This window comes from Chaetura pelagica, unplaced genomic scaffold (assembly GCF_000747805.2).
Source record: "Chaetura pelagica isolate M959 unplaced genomic scaffold, ChaPel_1.0 scaffold3, whole genome shotgun sequence".
In the NCBI taxonomy this organism is placed as follows: Eukaryota; Metazoa; Chordata; class Aves; order Apodiformes; family Apodidae; genus Chaetura; species Chaetura pelagica.
This window is the reverse complement of record NW_009952974.1, coordinates 9,862,356-9,883,515: the sequence shown is the minus strand read 5'-3', so window position 1 is coordinate 9,883,515 and position 21,160 is coordinate 9,862,356. Positions and strand designations below refer to the sequence as shown.

Sequence of the window (21,160 nt, the reverse complement as noted above, 5' to 3'; positions counted from 1 at the left end):
TGTGTCTCAAAGCAGAAACATAACTACATCCTGTTTCCATACAAAAATGGCAAAATTTATTTGCATATAAAGGCATTCGGAGAAGTTAAGTGACGTAACTTTTGCTCAAGCTTTTTCAGGTTTTCAGTCCTAGCTAGCACAAAGACTAATGGAGCCATGTACGTGTTACTACGTCTACTTCAGCCCTGCTCCTCCAATCGCTCGCTCTAGCTCAGGCATAAAACCATAAACTGAGATTTTACCCTGCTATCTGGGATGCTTGCATGCTACCTGAACAGTAGTCCCACGTGGATTTTGGCCTTGGATTTTGGATTGCTGGTCTCTCTTCCTGCAGCTGCCACTGTTAGTTTATATCAAAACTGCCTTTCATGTAGGGGTTTATTGTTATGCTGAGACATTTCTACTGAATTCAGAATAAAGTTCTGATTTCCACTAATAGAAAAGTGAATGTGTATGAAACCTATTGCTAAAACATTTCCTACCATACTGTTCAGTTCTTTTATGGATAGTAAGAAATCAGAAGAAAGAAAAATTATCAGACGTTCCAGGGACAATGCTGAACCAAAATACAAGTATGTGCCAAATAATTATGTGTCAACATTTTTTTAGTTTACACAGAATTAGCCATTTCATAAAAATGAATTGTTCTTACCTACTATGGAGAGAATCACAACCACAAAATCAAAAATGTTCCAGCCTATAGTGAAGTAGTAATGGCGAAGCGAAATCAATTTCAGGACACATTCTCCAGTGAAAAGTACAATGAACACCAGGTTAATCCAATATAAAATGTTTTCCATGTCTTCACTCTGATCATCTGTTTCTACCATCATTGTGACCATGTTAAGGCAGATAAGTATCATAATACTGATATCAAATGCTTGTTTTGTTACAAAATCAAAGACCATGCCTTGGAATTTGTTCTGGGGGGAGAAAAATAAGATTCATTATGATATGCATTGGATAAAATTTCTTTTTTGAAATCGCTACAAATTACTTAAATCTAGTATGAAGGGGATTTGCTGTCTTGCATGAAGTGTTCTGTTTGTATGAATTTTCCAGTTAATACACATAAACACAAATTAAATAGAAATGCAACTACTGTGTTTATGAGCAATAAAGCAATAATTTCAAAAGATGCATGGAGCATTTTTTTTCAAGTTTCAAAGGAGACTTTGCCACCCTCAGCCAGTTCTCTGTAAGCTTTCGAGAGACAAACTACTTACTGAATATTTAGCTTGGGAAAGTTTTTTAAAAGTGGGGGTATTTAAACAGGCCGAGAGTTACTAGTACTTTGTTTGCCAGAAATTTAAAAAGTTTTCAAGCACAGAGTTCAGTGTTCTTCAGGCTCTTTCAATAATCTTTAAAACAATAACTTTCATTTTTCAGCTATAGATAATTTACTGATGCAGGTTTCACACTGCAAAGCTAGAATCACTCTCTGCTCAGCCAAACCTAGCTGGGTAGGTGGTACAGGAACCCTGCTCATTATTTGGATTGTGCAACAGGAATGTGAGGGGTAAAGGACTTTTTTTTCAGCCAATTATTCTGTAACTTGCCCTGTACTTCAATTTCAGAGTTTTCCTTGATGATTGAAAAAGCCTGTATCCTAAGGCTTTAATGTATTTTGACAAATACACGGCCGCATTTAATCATTCTAGTCAAATCAGTGTTTTGAAAGAAAAGCCTCAGGAAATGTCGTTGCCATCAGCAGAGGTAAAATGATGGAGGAAAAAAGGAAAGGGAAAAGTCCTCCATGTTCAGACTACAAAAGAGAAGAAAATTTATTTCAGATGAATAAGGCTTTTCTTGTATCACTTGTTATGACTTGTTCGCAACTTAATCAGCCTAAGGCCTCATTGAAACAATCAAATTGTTAAATAAATGTAAAAATAACCAAAAATATTTTTATTCTTACAGCTGGCCGAGGTATAGGCTTTTGTGGTTTCTTTGAACCTAATTTTTTCATTGCATTATAGTATTTCTTCTGTTCTTCTGTCATAAAGATGTCTTGACCTCCAAAGTAAACAAAAGAGACAAAAACTGGTTACAATCATGTATCTCTATTGATTACTTAGAAACAAAGATAGTGCATAGAAAACTTTTTCACATTCTCATCTGTGGGAAAAGTTAGGACAGACATAAAAATCCCCTTTTATCATGATTATCAGTATTTTAGTATCAGAAGAATTTGTTTACATATTCTGCTTGATGTTTAGGATGGTTTTTTGAGAACTTTCATTGTTTGTGGTATACCTCTGCTTCTCACTGGGAAGAGGGGAGGTACAGAGGAGGGGAGCCTTTAGGAAGGAGAGGTTATTTTTCTTTGTTCTACTAAATCCCATTAGTTATTACAGAGACACAAGCCGATAAAATATTCCAGTCCTCTTCTTTTGTTTTTCCTTTAGAGTAAATTTTGGCAAAATTTCAGAACTGACATGTATGATACCAAAGGAGAATTAGAAGGTATCTAGCAGTCATATCTCACAACCTCTTCCCCCTCCACTGGGGCAAGACGTGAAGCAGGAGATCCTGGAACTACTATGTGAATGAGTAGGAAAAAACCAAATTTCTCTCCATCTCAACCTGTTTCAGCACATGTATCCAATAGCACTTCCACCATTCCAATAATGCTTTGTGCAGCCAGATAATTTAGTTACGTTCTGTAGCTGAAACACTGATAACTTTTGAGGCAGTGTTGGCAAAATAAAAAGACCAAAAAGAGTACAAATAAAGACAATGCAATGTTTATTATTAGAATTCTGATATCTACACTGCTGAGCTCTAAAATTTGAAGGTTGTATAGCTAGGAGTTTTTATAGCTACACTTAGGTATTTCAGTGGGTAGCCTTTTTATGAGTTACTTGCGACTCCAGCCTCAAACCCACATCTTACAAAGATGACATTGGGTATTTAATGGGCAGACATATCGTGTCATTTGTCCCTCAAACCCTCAAGTTAAACTGTAATCTTTAATAATTTAATATACTTATTATGCAGAGCACATGTTAATATATACTAAAAAAAAATATTTTATGAACAAAGATATTGTGTGTGCACCAAAAATAAACATTTCTTTAGTTTTATTTTCAGACTAATGACGAAGTACTTATCTTCTTTTTCTGCTGGTTGAAATTGTCTATGATGACACCAATGAAAAGGTTCAAGGTAAAGAATGATCCAAAGATTATAAAGATGACAAAATAAAGATACATGTACAGGTTATCTTCATACTTAGGCTGATCCAAAACCTACAAAAGGCATAGAAACTCTTAGTTTAATTGTGAAGACAGAATCAAATATTTGCTGGACAGCTCTGTCACTGTGATCTTTGATCCTTATGGTAAGTTCCCACATACCCCTCCCACTGATCTTCACTTTACGTAGTTACATTCTTAGAAAAGAACTTCGCTGTCAAACTTGATACTTCACTTAAAAAAAATTAAACTGGCCTGTATGAGTGTAGAACAGATACTGAGACCCCAACTGGTTTAATAGTAACATCTATCTGAATCTTGTTGTCTATAGACAACAAGAAACACTAGCTTGTGAAGCTGCAGACTTTTCTGTGTATCTGATGGAAGGCTCCTGAGGTGGACTTGTGGAGCTTTTACTGCTACGGGCTCTTAGGAAACTGCCTTAGATTATGGAAGAGAGAGGTATTCAAGCCATGTTTAGAGTAAGCATTATTTCCTTGCTACAGCTATACACATTGACTATACTATAACAGGCCGTCTGCTGTGAGTGTAGCTTACCAAAAAAGCTGGAGCTTTACCAGTATAGTTTATTCAGTTGTCTACTCAGAACTAGAGGATAACTTGGATCAAGTCGGCAAGGGGAAGGCAAAAGAGTACCAAAATGCACAGGCTGAGTTAAGAATAGGAACTAACTGTGCTCTGAAGAGAGAGCCAGGCAGCTTGCAGAGCACAGGGAATGCCTGAACTTCAAAAAAAGATCAGTGTTACGAAAAATAATCTCAAGGCTGTGTATCAGTACCTGTTTCCAAATCCAAATAATGTCTTAATGCACATAATGAGAAAAGGAAAAGGCATGCCATGGCAGTAGTTAAGTCTGCTGTGGAATTAAGGATTTTTGGTTCGACTGCACTGTAGAAAACATGAAAAGCTTCAGGACTGTTCCTCTGCTACCTTTGTCTCTTGTATTTTTCCTATGGCTTCTATTTTCTTTAAGAAAAAATCTATAGCAACTCCTTGTTCTCTCATTCTTACTGTTGTTTCTGAAAGATGATAAAATTACATTCTTAAACCTTGGAGCTCATACAGTAAAAAAATGGAGTCAAGGGACTATACTTACATTACGAGAATCCACAGCTGCATACATTATATCCATCCATCCTTTAAATGTAGCCTATAAACAGAACACTGGGGTTTATGTCATGCTTTTTCTGGAAAATGTTTTTTTAGAAGCACTGTTTAAGAGCTGAAGCCTAAGTGTCTTTAGGGCTCATCATAAACACTTGCACAGTGCAACGTTAATAGGTAACTTGCCTTCTATCATATGATTTATTCATATAGAAGAATTGCAAGCAACTTTTAATATCTGACTATAGGGGAGACAGTATCTATTAAGGACTTTTCACAATTATGAGTAATAGCTGGTACAAAACTTATTCTTTATGTATGAGCAAAGTAGGTGTTCTTGAAACAGATTCAGTGGAGCTAAGGTGAATTAGGTTTGAACTGTGGATTTTTTTCCCAGAGTCAGCGTAGTTTCTACACTTTGTATTATTTCTTTAGAGTCATGGATTTATCCTACACTTTATAATTCCAAACCAAGATGTGAGAGACAGAATTTCTATATGAAAGCAACAATGAAAAACTACTTTTTTACTGTTACAAGTAAGTAATAGAGATACTGAAAGAGAAATAGAAATTAAGAAGTGATGACTTACCACTTGAAGTAGAGAAAGATAACCAAGGCCTACATTATCAAAGTTAACCTTCACATTCTTCCATCGGGCAGTTTCATTGTTTTTTATGAGCTGCTCACATTGGCTATAATTGTTGATTTGGCTGATATCAAATCTCTCATCAGTTGTAGTGTTAACACAGTAGTAAAACTTTCCAGCAAACAGATTTACTCCCATGATACTGAAGATCAGCCAGAATATAAGGCAAACAAGAAGAACATTCATAATGGATGGGATTGCTCCTAAGAGGGCATTCACAACCACCTAGAGTACAAATGAAAGCAAAGAAAGACTGTGTAAGTACACAGGCACAGTACCTTACAAATGAAGAACACACAGTATCTCACAAACGCTTCATCAGCCTTTCTTAAATTTCTTAAATTTAAATAACATTTTTAATTCTAATATCACTTGTTAAACTGTTGAGAGCAACAAGAAAAGCAGTATAGAGTAAAGATAAAAGGTCAACATAATTAGAAGGAAAAGCATACAAACAGTAGTGAATTGTAGCTTTAAAGAATGAGAAAAAGATCGGGTAAAACCAACTAAAAAAAAACAAACAGAAAAATCAGCCTTTATTTTTTTTTAGAGCATTTACTTAATATGTGTCTGCAAAACCATTTCCATAATTTTGCTATTGACTGCATAAAAAAAAAACAAACACTTTTTTCTATTACATGTTTACTGGATAAGCAGTCAGAATCAATATTACTGAGAAAATTTTTAATTGAAAGTAATTTTAAGACCTCTTTTAAATAAATGAAAACTCAAGGATATATATACATGTTCGCTTGGATTGTTATATATAAAATCAGAAAAAGAAGTATGTTCAAATCAGGAAAACAGCTGAGTATCTGAACACAAAAAAGCTGGAAGTGTTCAGGTGAGTGGCAAATAAGATATGAAGAAGGAAAAGACTTGATTTAAATCCCAAATTAAGTTTTGGAAAAATCAGACATCAGGACAGAAAAATATGAAAATTAGTTCATGTATGATGATGAAAGATGATTAAAAACATGCCAGAATAAAAACAAAATAAAAAAGAAAACAAAATTAGGGAGAAAGTAGGTCCATTACGAATGAGAATGAGGTATTTAGTGATGAAATTGAGAACTGCTAAATTAACTAGTTAACTCCTATTTTAAATCTGTTTGTAAGTCTAACTATATAAAATTTAATAACTATGGAGCATCATTAACTATTTTGCCAAAAATTACTGAATCAGATCCTTAGAACCTAATAAAGATTTTGTTTTCAAAGTGCAGGACATCAGGTATTATGTAGATCAGATTTTTTAATAATTCCTTCAGTTTGTATTATGTAGGTACTACAACAGATCCTCTAGCACACAATGCAGTTTGTTTCTATTTAAAATACAAACTAATAGTTCAAGCCTGTAAAATATTTTGGCATTGCATTTATATATACAATTAATAGGCTCCATAGAATCAATAACTTGTAACATTAGTCATCTAGGTAGATCACCTTTCATTTGCTGCAATTTTATGGAAAAGATTAGAGTAGGTGATTAACCACCACCACACATATCATATAGGAGACTTTGGCTGAAGGAAAGAAGTACTACTTGTTTTACTTTCAGGGCTCCATTCCTGTCAAAACAATACCTCTTTGGGTGATAAATTTGACAATATAAGAGATCCTATAGGACTTCAATGAAATTGTTACATTACATTTAGAAGCTGGAGTAAATGAGGTTTCTTTCAATTTAAATTACTTTATGACTCTAAAAAAGCACAGAATGGTGGACGAAGTCAAAAGCTTCCATGCTTTTTTTTGCCACATATTTTAAATCACATGTTGTAATGAGTGTTTATTTCTAATGAGGAAATAAAATTTTAAAATTCAGAATAGAATAACAGAATTATAGAATCACAGAATAATAGAATGTCTTGGGTTGGAAGGGACCTCTAAAGGTCATCTAGTTCAACTCCGCTACAATAAGCAGTCACAGCTCACACTAGAACAGATTGCTCAGAGCCCCATCAAGCCTGACCTTCAGTGTCTCCAGGGATGAGGTCCCCACCACCTCTCTAGGCAGCCCGTTCCAGTGATCCACCACCCTCATATTAAAGAACTTTTTCCTAACCTCCAGCCTAAATCTACCCTTCTCTAGCTTGAAACCATTACCCCTTGTCCTATCATTAGGTGCCCTAGTGAACAGGTCTTCCCCAGCCTTCTTCTAGGCTCCTTTCAGGTATTGCAAGGTCACTATAAGGTCCCCCCAAAGTCTACTCTTCTTCAGGATGAAGAACCCCACCTCTCAAACCTGCCTTCATGAGAGGTGCTCCAGCCCTCTGATCATTTTCCTTGCCCTCCTCTGGACATGCTCCAACAGGTCCACATCTTTCTTGTGTTGGGGGCTCCAGAGCTGGATGAGGTTCTTCAGGTGGGGTCTCACAAGGGCAGAGTAGAGGGGCAGAATCACCTCCCTTGATCTGCTGGCCACACTTGTTTTGATGCAGCCCAGGATGCAGTTGGCCTTCTGGGCTGTAATTGCACACTGGTGGCTCATTTCCAGCTTTTGATCCACTAGTATCCCCAGGTCTTTTTCCACAGGGCTGCTCTCTAGCACATCTGCCTCCAGTCTGTATTGATGTCTGTGGTTGCCCCAGTCCAGGTGCAGGACCCTGCACTTGGCCTTGTTGAACCTCATGAGGTTCACCTGGGCCCACTTCCCCAGCTTGTCCAGGTCCCTCTGGATGGCATCCTGTCCCGGCATATTGACCACACCCTTGTCCTATCATTAGGTGCCCTAGTGAACAGGTCTTCCCCAGCCTTCTTCTAGGCTCCTTTCAGGTATTGCAAGGTCACTATAAGGTCCCCCCAAAGTCTACTCTTCTTCAGGATGAAGAACCCCACCTCTCAAACCTGCCTTCATGAGAGGTGCTCCAGCCCTCTGATCATTTTCCTTGCCCTCCTCTGGACATGCTCCAACAGGTCCACATCTTTCTTGTGTTGGGGGCTCCAGAGCTGGATGAGGTTCTTCAGGTGGGGTCTCACAAGGGCAGAGTAGAGGGGCAGAATCACCTCCCTTGATCTGCTGGCCACACTTGTTTTGATGCAGCCCAGGATGCAGTTGGCCTTCTGGGCTGTAATTGCACACTGGTGGCTCATTTCCAGCTTTTGATCCACTAGTATCCCCAGGTCTTTTTCCACAGGGCTGCTCTCTAGCACATCTGCCTCCAGTCTGTATTGATGTCTGTGGTTGCCCCAGTCCAGGTGCAGGACCCTGCACTTGGCCTTGTTGAACCTCATGAGGTTCACCTGGGCCCACTTCCCCAGCTTGTCCAGGTCCCTCTGGATGGCATCCTGTCCCGGCATATTGACCACACCACCCAGCTTGGTGCCATCAGCAAACTTGCTGAGGGTGCTCTCAATGCCTCTGTCAATATTGTTAATGAAGATACTAAACAACAGTGGTCTTAGTATGGACCCCTGAGGGACATTTGTCATCATTTTGAATCTGAACATCAAGTCATTGACCACTATCCTCTTATAGGCCTTATATCTGATATAAACATCCCAACATTTCAAATTTGCTTCAGCAAAGTTCCAGAAATTTGTTGGAGGCGGGAAGTGGCATTTTCTATTTGAATTTCTAACTTTCATAAAAGCCTAATTCTTTTTGTTGAAGTGTCTTACTTTACACACACACAGAGCATCCCATTTTCTTCAGAAGCTCTACAATTGTGCTTTATTTCTAAGTTTCCTAACCAGCTTATATCACAGGGGTGCCAAAGACCAGTGATTGCAGTAGGGTGCTCACACAAGGATCCCTCTCTATTACAGCAATAGGGTTTCAGCTCAGGTGCATCTGCCCATTAGGTCTATGGCAATAAGTCCAAGGCAGAGAGATGGATCCTGAAGGTGTTAAGTCAGATATCTTGTGGCTGGAGCTACAAGTATCTGCCATCTCCAACTGTTGACTTCTGCCCCTAAAATAAACATTTCTAGAGCTTTGGTCTTTGTCCATTTCAGTGCACTAAAGAAGTGACCTAAACTAATCAGGCTGACTTTGCACTGCAATAGACTGAGGAGAGCCCAATTGGATGGCTCAGGGTCTCAGCTGTGGTAACTGATACTGTGATAAGAAACAGCTGGGGAAAGTAACAAATATACCCAACTCCGTCAGCAAAAGTCTTCTGATACATTTTCAGGCTGCTTAGTGTTCTATAGATGATAATCAACATTTTTAAATCAATATGGAAAATAGCAAGCAGCCAATTTAGGCCAGAAATCATAATACCAGCTCCATCTTTGATATTCTAGAAAGTTTTCTTAAATAAAAAACAAGAATTCTAACCTGAAAGAGAGAAGGTATTTTAACACTGCCAATGTACTTATTAATGTAGGATTTAATTACAAAACTTTTAAATTTTGACAGAAATTCCTAATTAATATTTAAAGAACAGATGGTTAAAAGATATTTGATAGACTATGCATTATATTCTATACTTGTAAGACCTACCTATATCTATTTATATGTCTATATGTGCACTCACTTTTTTGAGGAATTACTTTTTTTAAAAAACTATTCTGACTATAGCAGGATTTATTTGTATGGGATACATTCATTTTTGTAGTAACATTGCATAGATCCATGCAGTTGATAAATCCTTGGGCCCTCCAAGAAAATATGAAATAGGGTGAAAGGCCAAGGAGCCTAAATAAGTGTAGCAGCATATGCAATAACACATGAATTCATATAAGCAGATGAAGCCTTTTGCTTATATGTTAATGATAAATGTAAAATATATAGGATGACAGTGTGGTGTTTCTGCATGGATTTGTCATTGATTATTCTGCATGCATTGCTTCTGTCTATGCATGCATTATTTCAGATTCTTTCATGTTGTCTTACCCTCATCCCTTCAAAACGTGACAAGGCTCTTAGAGGTCTCAAAGCTCTTAGTGTCCTAAGGGATTTAATCGCACCAAGTTCTGAGTAGCCCAAGGCATTAGCTGTTAAGCTAACCAAAGACACCTACACAAAAACAGAAAGGCAATATTGCTCATCCATCTTGTATATCTTTTTGATACATATGGTGGGAATGATGTGTGCCCTGAACTTCTCAAGAAGATTCAGGGCTGGACCTCTTTCTCCAGGAATCCCTCTATAATGCAGAAATACCTTTCAAGTTAGACAAAGTAGAACAAAAGTATATTCTAGGTACCTGTTGATGAAATCATGTTGGTAGAATGGTATAAAAATGCCTTCTAAATTCACATAAACCAGTGAATATATGGTGGTATTTAAAGACAAATGAAATCACATAGAAAAAGAAAACTCCTAAAAGCTGGGTGAAGTGGAGTTGCCAATTTAGGTTAGAACTGCCCCTGATATCTTCAGAACTTGATGAGAATATAAAAACTCTCAAAAAACCACATCCAGACCTGGCCTTTGGTCAAATTTAACTTTCTATTGTCCAGAAAATCTTATCTGACAGCCATAGCTACCAGTGCTGTTCAGATTTAACCAGGCTAATCAAGACTGCTAACCAACTGTTTGTTAGACATGGTAGAAGCTTCAATGTCAGGCATATCCATACTTCATTACATTCCCCGTGACTCAGTGTACCACTTCATCAATCCTGGCTTGCATGATGCTGGTCTGGTCTGCAGAAAGATGTGTAAATAAGCTAGAATAGCAGTAAAATAAATTATACAATTACCTTTCAACAATAATTCTTGGAAATTTATTTACACTAAACTATTGGGAAGGAGTGGTCCCTGGAAAGAAAAAAAACCAAGCCAAGCCATCTTCTATTTCCATCTTTCCTGTTGCCTCTTAATTTTTTCATTTTCAAATTAATGTTTTTACTTTGTTATCTCAATCTTGTGACTAAAGATTAAAAAAAAAAGATACTCAGAGTTTTTTTTCCATGAAAAAATTGCACCAGAGTAAGGTTGCCATGAAAAACCAATGAAATATTTATGAAGTTCACAGAAGTTACTAAACCGTAGATTATCTAATAAGAATTTAATGTTGGTTGCTAAATACAATAAACATGAAATGACAGTGTAAATTATTGTGCACAGGGTCTCTAGAAAGCTCTGCTGGTAATTTACACATCTGATGATTGAGCCAATATATGTTTTACAAGGATACCAACTCAATCACAGAATACTAAGTGTGCATATAGTCATGTTTCATCACAGGATCTATAATGCTGATATGAATTTAAAAGTTTTCCAAGCTCTTTATAGTAAAGACTTCATGGTGTATCATAGCATTGTTTCAGGGAGACAGGTAGTGATTTCTATACTATTATGCTGCTTTTAGGAATGAATGAATGAGTCACTCAAGACACATTCTTACCTTGCATTCCATAGGAATTACAATATGTGGAATACATTACTGAGTGTGTAGACTTGGAATTATAGTGCACTTCTCACAAGGTCTCTTTTAGACAGTGTGTATCTGCCCACTTGTGGTGCAGCCTTTTGAAAATCATTTGAGAATCCATTCTAAAGGAGCTCATCTACAGTTCTCCAAGTATCTCTTTAAGGTTGCCCATGTGATGCAGTGAAAACTCCAAGAGTACTGAATAGTAAAATGGAACTGAAGAGTTCCTAGCAGTATTTTCCTTTCGTATTACATAGGGTAAGCATTACAACTTAAATAAAACTTACATAAAGCATTACAAGTTCATAAGACTAGAAAATATCAGAACACCTCTAGAGTAATAAGTATAAATAAATAGTTTTTCTTTTCTGAATAGAATTTAAAAGCATTCCCCAAAATTAGTTAAAAATAGAGTTTCCATTGAATAGAGCAGATAGCATATCCTGAAAACATAATATTCTTATTTTTAAAGTCTAGACATGAAAAATAATACATACATCAACAATCAGGAAGTCCAGCCAGCACCACGCATTAGTGAAATAGGTCTGAAAGCCATAAGCCACCCACTTTAAAAGCATTTCCAGAATGAAGATATAAGTAAAAACTTTGTCAGCATATTCCAACATGGTCTTGATAGTTTTACGTTGTTCTATGTATATATCTTCAAATGCCTGTAAAAAAGATTTTTGAAGATATAGTTAAATGTCTTGCAGTGTGGTATATATCATAGCCAAGAAAGAATTTGAATTGGTAAGATACATGTGATAAGGCATATATCATTCCCTCAAGCACAACTTTTGCTTTCACCCCATACTGTGGTCTTTTCATAAAGCAGCATCTAAACACAATATATTCAGCTTTCAGCTGAGCTGAATGGTGATCCATGTAACCTATACCATTCTCCAAGTCTCATTTTCATTCATTTCCACAGATAGCAATGGCTTATTGATACAAAGATTTCCTTTGTGGTTGCTGCAACATTTTATTAAAATTATATGAGGGTTTTAATAATGACTCTGTGATACAGAATTTTTGAGGAACTAATAATTGAAACCAGACTATACACATTAACCCACAAAGCAATCCTGAATGGAGATTAATAACTCTCTTTTCAAATGAAAATTTCTACATTGACGGCGAGTCCCTGTGCATTGACCCAAGTGCAGTGAGCACACTGTATTCTGTCTCTGCTTATGAGGAACTTAAGTACTTACACAGAGCACCTGATTTATCATCAACCTGGTAAAATACCTGACAGAATCAAATTGGCACTTTACATCTCTGACAATTCAAGTTGCTGTTTATATGTTCCTAGCTCAGCTGTGATTTCTTTTTAAAAAAACCCCACACCCTGGTATAATAAATATGAGGACATACAAATACTAGTCTTATCTAACTAATTTCTTATTTCCATTATCACTACATTTTAACTCTGCAAAAAAGTTAGTTTCACAGCCTGCGAGCAAACTCTGACATATCCTACAACATATGCCAAACAGTTGCTGATATATGTTGACATTAGAACATTTATAAACTGGATATTAAACTCTGACATGTTACACGCATCTATATAATAAACTGTAATTCTAAATGTTTGCTGTTTAAAATAGACACAATAGTTCCACACTGAATTTACCAGAGCGCCGCTGCTGAGAAGAATCATGAAGACAATGAAGGTCTCAAACCAGTTGTGTTCCACAATCTTATAGCATGTTTTTCTAAGATTCCACCAGATTTTCCCTTTCCCATCTTCTACACTAACTTGACAGCATTTGAATCTCCGCACACAGCCTAGGTGCAAGAATAGATTTTGAGATGTCAGAATAAGGTATTATGAATCACAATAAAGAGAGTAATTTGGCTTATTTCAGTATTACTGCAACAAATGCCTCAAAAGAAGTACCTCCTATTTTAAGATTCTCAGTTCAATATTTGAAGTTAAAGCTTTGTAACTCTTATACCACCTTCCAAGGAGAGAGACAGAGCATGAGAACAGTACATCTGTGGCATCTGAAGGAGTTACTAATACAAACAGAAAATACAACTGAAATCACAAAACTGCTTATTGATAAATATAGAATCCAGCCCAAATCAACACAGTTGGAACTTACTATCTTGCATGTATTTTCCTTCACTTACCTTCTGTAAAACAAGCCTCTGGCTCCAGAGCTTCTTCAGGTTCTGCTTCTGGCTGTTCCCCTTCTGGAGGCAATCCAATATCAACTGTGCTGCCTTCTGAAGAACTGGACGCATTTAATTTCTGTGAATAAAACCCCATATAATTTTTTTTATTTATGTTGAATAAAAGTTCATGTTTGAAATGCATACTCATGTATTTTGCGTGTACTCCATGCTCTGACATTTAAATAATTTTTAATCTACAATCTATAATGCCAAATTGCTCTACTACAGGTGAGGTCACAAGATTAGAAACTGCATCATGTGCATTTTCCCTATTGAAAATATTTTTATATTTTCATACAAGGAATTGCTGAAATTATTAGACTTCTATTCTGAGCCACACATAAGAATTCTGAAATGAAATTTCATTAAGTTAGAAATGGCTGCCTTCCACCATTTGTACTGTTTAGTTATTCCAATCATGTGGCTGCATTTTAGATTTCACTTCAGATACGTGTTAATACAAATAATTTTCCAACGTCATGACCAAACCAACAGCAAGCTGTATGGATGTCTTTTCATGTCTCAAGTAAATGTTATTCTATCAAGACTGTAAAATCTAAAAAGTTTATATTAAACTTTTAATTATCACTGACATGAAAACACATGTTATGAGTTGTATAGTATAGTTTAATTCTCTTTATTTCCAAAAGAGCAGCACATTATTTTAAGAGCAGTAGCTGATATTTTGCATTCTCATTTGCCATTGCATTTTCTGAAATTATTGTGCATCTTGAAACTACTTATTACTTTGATACAGTACACATACACGTCCAATCACTACAAAAGTCTCCCAAAATAATTTATTTTTGGAGGACTAAAGTGAAAACAAATGCTTTTAGAACAATATTGTCATAAAACAATACTGCACGAAGGAACCATACTGATAATTCAAATGATCAAAATTATTCTTTCATACCTTCACATTATGTTGGCAACAAATATGAGTACTATAATAAGTAAAAGTAGTTTGATCATGGCATTCTATGACTCCTCTAATGTTATCACTATGTGGAGTATAACATCAGTAAAATGGCTGCATTGATAAGTAGCTAATTTTTTAAAGGGAATGATGTAAGCAGATTTAGAATACAGTCTATAGGGAATTAATATCAGACAGAGAGGTGGTCCATGGCAAAATTAAAGATGTATCTTTGCTGACACTTAAAACAAGTTAGAGGCATTATTCCCTTAAAATATGTTTGAGAAGCTCCACATTCTAACCAGCTTTTTTTGTAAGGAACATGTAAACAATATTGGTATGTGAATACAGAAAGTACCATATAACTTCAATGGAATTTTACATTGCAGTCAATATTAAGTATATTTTTCGGACAAAATGAAGATTCCTTTCTCCCCCACTCTGATTTAATCAAATCACACTGACAATGCATCATGTTGTGATTTTGACATAGGCTTAACTTTGATTTTTGTATACCATGGTACAGTATAGCCCATACTTAAGAGGAAGATGAAACAAATGGAAACACTGATTGTAGGGTATATTATGCACACAATTTCAGTGATGATACCTATGTTTCTTTGAAAATCTCAGCTTAAATATTCATGTCTCATGTTTGGGCATTTGGGCATCTATGAGGTTAGGTCCACTGTACAAAGTCACGGATGCACACTTTTCTGCAGATTATTATTTACAAACTTCCCATTGCAATATATTCAAATTATAGATCACACATGGCAGTTTGGTCACTGTGGAATACTGCCTCTAAAATGGATAAACTGGAAAGTATGGGGTAAATACTGTAGTCCTCAAGTAAGGATGACAGCGTTTAAACATCAGTGAAAGTCAATCATCACTTCGAGGAAAGGCCATAAATACCAGGTATATTCCAAAGAAATGTATATATTATGTTAAAAAATAATGTTTATCAATACAGTAAATACTTTTTAAACTGAGAAGTTACTATCTGTTTGTGTTATGTAATGTTTTCTTAAAAAGTTGCTTGCATCATTCCAACCTGGACAGCATTTCTAGCAGAATGCTGGAGTAGTAGCAGAGCGGGAAAAAAAATTAAAATTATGAACTGCTTAAACCATAAGCTTGAAGGACCTACTGTCCATTATTTTAGTGGAAAACTAAGAGTTTGGTAACTCAGACATCACAGTTAGTTTGCTCAGCACATGCTAATTTTAAGATGTAATGAGTTCCTATTACTGAAATTGCTTAAGACTAACAGCTAACTCAAGATGGAAGATTAGAGATACCCAGTATAAGGAACGATCAAAAAAATCAGGTAGAAAAGGTAGAAAATTATACAGTAGAACAGTCAATTATCAGGAACATCAGAAATCTGTATTTATGTGTGGCAGTATGTATGGTGAGTTGTATCTTCAAGTTTCTTCTCACTAAAAATCTGGTATGCTTCTTTTAAAGAGCTGCAATAATAATTACAGGAATTAAGCTAAACAGAAAAATCCTAAATTGAATCAACAGCACTTGATACTTCAAACACAATTAAATGCTTTATCCCACTGAGAATTCATTTACTCTTTGGTTATTGATGTAACAGAGTTATTTCCTTAGCATGCTGTTCTATTATACCTGAATCTAACTCCAAACTGATCAGTAAATGAAGAAGCATGTTAAATAAACTATTCAATAAATTTGACCTGTAGTAATTCAGTATCAATTGGGAAAGACAAAATAAAAAATTTTCAACATAAAGAATTCCTTTTTTTGTTTGCTTCTTTGTTATTTTTAACACTGCATTTATTTTATGGCATTCTACACAATATTAATAAAATTTAGTCCACATTGCAAACAGCTAGGAAGGTTTTATGATACAGCATCTTAAGAATTTACCAAATCAATTAAGTTCAATATGCTAGAAAAAATTTTCAGAAACAAGAGCATATTTCCACAGCAAACTTTTGCTCTGGTATAAAGCAATTCACCCAGGGGTTTTATACTGATTTCTGTGTGTTCAACATAAAGTTACCTGAGAATGGACCATGTTATTGCTGATTATGTTTTGTCCATATCCTTAGGAAGACTTTTTCTACCACTTACTGTGACTTGCCACTGTTCATAGATTTGGAATCCAACTGTACTGCCAGACTTTTGCAGACCCTGATACATAAAGTAGGTAACATATGCCCTAGTTCTTTTCATGTATTTCTGAACATACCTCAGTTACCTTTGTACCTGTAAATTCTTCTCTGCTTATCAGCATTATAAAAAGTGGATTTAGGCAATGCTATATATACTTAACATGTAAACAGTTTTTTTAAAAAAAATGAACCTGTAGAAACAAGATAGTCATCAAACCAAAATGTTCTATTTGAAGGTAAGTCCTTTTCAAGCCTTTATAATACCATGGGTCTATGTTTTAAAAGTATTCAGTCACCCAGATGAAAAGAGATTTATCAGGATCAAGTATTACTCACACTTGGGAGAGTTATGATGCTAGATTTTTTTCTGAAGAGAATGCTAAGGAAATTGTCAAAGACCTTTTCAAACTCTCAGAATGTACATACTCCATCTCCATTTCACAGAAGACAATAAATAAGGGGGCCAAAGTACTTACATGGTTCTAAAGCAGCAATATATCCATTACTATAGAGATACATGTCTTTTATGACACACCTACAAACAGCATTGCAGTCATGCTTCAGTCAGCACTACAGTACAGTATGGGATAAAGATTTTAGTCTAGCTTTCAAGATAGAAACTGAAAGTGGAAAGCAGCTTGCCTATTACAGCAGCATTGCAAAAAGCAGCAGCCAGGATTAGGTCAGGAAGTTTTAAAAATAATTACTTTCTGAACCTCAACAACATCTCACAGATTTAAACAATTCTGCTTCACTTACAACCAGACCACTTTGAGCTTCTAATATGTATTTCTTTGTTTCCAAGGTAGAGTAGTTGAACAGCTCTTAGTTTAATATTTTTAACAAACTCTGAAATTTCATGATTGGCCAGGAGGCCACTAATAGCTGTTGAAATAATAATTTAAAGGACAGAAGGAGCAAAGAGCAGGACATAAGCCGGAAGATGGCACCAAGAGAAACCATCATTTTGGTTTTGCTTTTGATTTCCTTTCCTCCTACATGTGAAAGTGTTAAATAATGAAAATTATATTGTTTTTATTTTCTCAGTGCTGCGTTGATGTCAGTATAAAAATGTTTTGTAATATAAAAGGAAATATTATATCCAAACATATCCAGTATTTTTCAGTACAGTTATATCACCTAAAAAATCAACAAAGTGCTAACTATAATTTTAGTTCCACTAGTATAATTCAGTGGAATCTGGATGCCATTTTTTTCTAGTGCATATATAGTCAAGCACAATAAGTCAATCAGTTCAAAAACCAGAACGTTGTAAATCAAAGCAAAACAATTCTGTGATGATTATTGTTTGCTAATACTGCAAAAAAACCCAAACCAAAACAAGATCCTTAAATTGTAGTCCACTCTGTAGTTTATTGCTATTCATAATTCCTTTGATCTACTTACTTATGAGCATTTCATGAATGAAAAACACTTGCAAGAATGTTGGATGAAAGCAAAAGCATCATAAGTAGCAGTGGAAATATTTGCAAAAGCAGTCCCACTGGAAGCTACTTTAAAAGACCCTTTAATTTACAAAAGCAATAGTGAAAGGATATTTCTGAAACAGAGCAAAGGACTGCTGTATGTAAAGATTAATTAAGCAAATTCAAATTAACTCTAATATTAGCAGCTTAATATCATCCACTATGAATCACAACATGCCAATACAATGTAACTTATTCACAAACAAGCCAAAGCCTAAATTCTGCAGAGTATCAAAGGACTCTGAATTATTAATATTTTTAAATAAATATATGACTTATCAAATAAATTATTCCTTACAAAATATAAGACAGAATACTATGCATTAAAGTATATTCTTAACCTCAAAGCAGCATGATGCTACCATGTTGTTGTAAATACTATGGCAATATTCAATAGGTGAGAAGTAAATCATACTGAAGCTGGGGACTTTTTGGTCCAAAATCAGTACCTCATTCACTAGACTCCTGAACTTTGTTTATTACTGATAAGATGAGAATAAGTTTAAGTTTCTCAGGGCAGACAATCATAGATATCTAGGCAGGTAGTGAATTTCTGAGCATAAATTAAAGAGCTATGGTAAGATGGAGTTGGGCCAGATCTTGTGGTTAGTTTTCTCTTTGCACCTCTACACTTTTAAGTGTGGGCGTAAGTAAAAGCAGAACTGATCTCTGAATGTTCAACCAGCCAAATACCAGTTTTGTATGAGCTTTTTTAACCAAATGATGCTCACATGCTTTGACTGTAGAAATTAAATTAATTTCATGCTTAATGGTGCTTCAAGTACTGCATATTAATCTCCAAAGTAACTAAATACTTATACAAGTAATGAAGAAAAGCAGTTCTAAGAAAAAAATAAGAAAAACAAAAATATGAGTTTGCAAGTTACCTCCATTATAAGCTAAAATACAACAATAGGAAATTTATCCAAAACAGCTAGCAGCCTTTAATTATCAACAGAGTTTGCAGATGGACACATATATAAGCTTCTGCTGAGAATCACAGCTCCCGCTACAGATTCTGTCTTTCTTGTAAAGGAAAGAAAACCCTTCAAAAATAGAATCCTGAAAACTTTACCATCAAGACTGCTGAAAGGTACAAAGCATGCACTGCAAAATATTATTACAATATCATGGAAAAGCATCTGAACCATAGAAATCTTGGGGCTGCTGATCTCGCCTGACCATGCTGTGATGCGAGTCCTGTGACTTGGCAGAGAGCAGCTGTGCATGTTTGTACTTTATTGCAATGAATGGGACAGGATCATAGCTGAGGAGCATGCAGGCCAGTCAATATCCATTAAAAAGTGATTATATAGTATATACACATAGATGTATAACTTGCTTAGGTAACCTGTGTAAAATTGGTGACACGATGCTCTGCCTCGCCAAAAGGCACCAGAGCTGCCCGCTTGACTGATCCAGCTTGATTCTACTCCTGTGAGAAGTAAGAACGGTAGGAAATGAAGTTCAGGACACAGCACCTCTGCTTTTCTGCACTAAATACTGCTTAAAGTAAAATATATGTTATTAAGGTGTCTGCAATAACATTAGGAGTTCCCATATTTTTCAAGGCACTTAAAACTGTTTTGTAACCTGGTATATCTCAGTGTAATTACTAACCTAGAAGTTACGCTTTGCATAAAAATCTCATTATTACACAGCTATACATGCACTACAAAATCTTCTATAGAAACCATTCCCACATTATTTAGGGACCTAAAAAAGGAAAAAAAAAAAAGTTTATAGCTTCTATGCTGGATAGGAGTAATGGAGCTCAGGTCTAGGGACCTTTACATATAGGACAATAGGCTCAGCACAGTGGCCCCATATTTGTTTGTGATCCTACTTCCATGGTAAAATTTTATTTAGGGTTTGTTTTTGTTTTCTAATTCCCTTATTGCATTGTATACTCCCGCTACATTTCACTGGACACAATTTTCCTATAATTAATTCTATTTAGGTTTCAGGCAATTTTCTAGAAACTTCCTTGTAAAATCACACCTACTAGCATGTACAATATTGTATGTAATGTTTCTAGAAAGGCATAATCTAGTTAACATTTGCATCAAAATACTGGAAAAGATGTATGTTATAAAAAATAATTCACCAAACATCTATACAAAGAATTAAAACTTGCTAATAAACTACAACTATTTTTTAGAAAATCAGCTTATTCACCTATACCACAGAGAATACCTTAATGTATGGGTGTATATAGAGAAAAGCAAGAGGACACAGACACACACTTATTAACACCTGGCTATCTTGTCCGGTGTGTTCTCACAGAACATGGATGCCTAAGCTGCCTTTCAGATTGATTGACACATAATTGAATGTGGTAGCAATCTCTAATTTCAGTTCTCTTGATTTATGGTATAAGCTATGACGTGACTGGCAGATCAACACTTGGCAACAACAGAATCATATAATTGGAAAAACATGAGAAGGCAGAACTACAAAGCATGTTATGGCATGACAAAAAAGAGGAAGTCTTGAACAAAAAGCCATTTGTACTCACTTTCTTAATTAAAAAAAAAAGCAGTCTTCTGCTATGGATCATTTTCAGTACAAGAGTGTTGGTCCTGTGACTAATAAGCCATCACTCTTCTCTATATCAAAAACCACGATGGATAAGAGAATTAGTAAAATTAGAAGAGTAGGAACTAGGATTAAGATTTTTAAAATGCACTTTTGTGATTAAAATTTATTTGGAATGTAGGCACTTTAAGAAGTATGCTCACAATGTCTTTGCTTAACTCCTGTGTCTTTCTTGAAGGTGCCAGAAATTTGTAAACACTTCCCTTTAGTTGTTCACCTTCAACTTCTGCAAAAGAAGAAATATTTGTCCTGAATATGCTCAGAAGAGTTTCAGGTGCAACCAGCCAAAACTGCTTGGCACTAGCTCATTCCTGACTGAATATGCATTTCTTTGTCTTACCACCTGATCAGTTTGCAGTTCCTGAAGCATGATTAACACTCACATTTACATGATTAAGTGCCTCCAAGAATAAAACGAGAATACTGTTTTCAATATTGTATCTGGAGGAAAAAGCCTTTCTTTTATGGTGGAAACTTAATGAATGGAACCTATGTTTTGAATGTGGGATAATCTGCTTTAGAATT

General features: G+C 35.5%; 1 protein-coding gene across 7 annotated transcripts in view; it reads right to left on the bottom strand.

Moving 5' to 3' along the window:
- LOC104387365 (sodium channel protein type 2 subunit alpha) overlaps positions 1-21,160 on the bottom strand; it is a 55,429-nt gene that overhangs the window by 3,608 nt on the left and 30,661 nt on the right. For all 7 annotated transcript variants that reach the window (XM_009996109.1, XM_009996112.1, XM_009996115.1 and 4 more), the window contains exons 17-25: positions 13,437-13,557; positions 12,934-13,088; positions 11,795-11,968; positions 9,813-9,935; positions 4,913-5,194; positions 4,315-4,368; positions 3,114-3,251; positions 1,919-2,023; positions 653-923 (exon numbers count right to left, since the gene is read on the bottom strand). In XM_009996109.1, the coding sequence (XP_009994411.1) occupies positions 653-923; positions 1,919-2,023; positions 3,114-3,251; positions 4,315-4,368; positions 4,913-5,194; positions 9,813-9,935; positions 11,795-11,968; positions 12,934-13,088; positions 13,437-13,557 (1,423 nt within the window). The remainder of the gene's footprint in view (positions 1-652; positions 924-1,918; positions 2,024-3,113; positions 3,252-4,314; positions 4,369-4,912; positions 5,195-9,812; positions 9,936-11,794; positions 11,969-12,933; positions 13,089-13,436; positions 13,558-21,160) is intronic.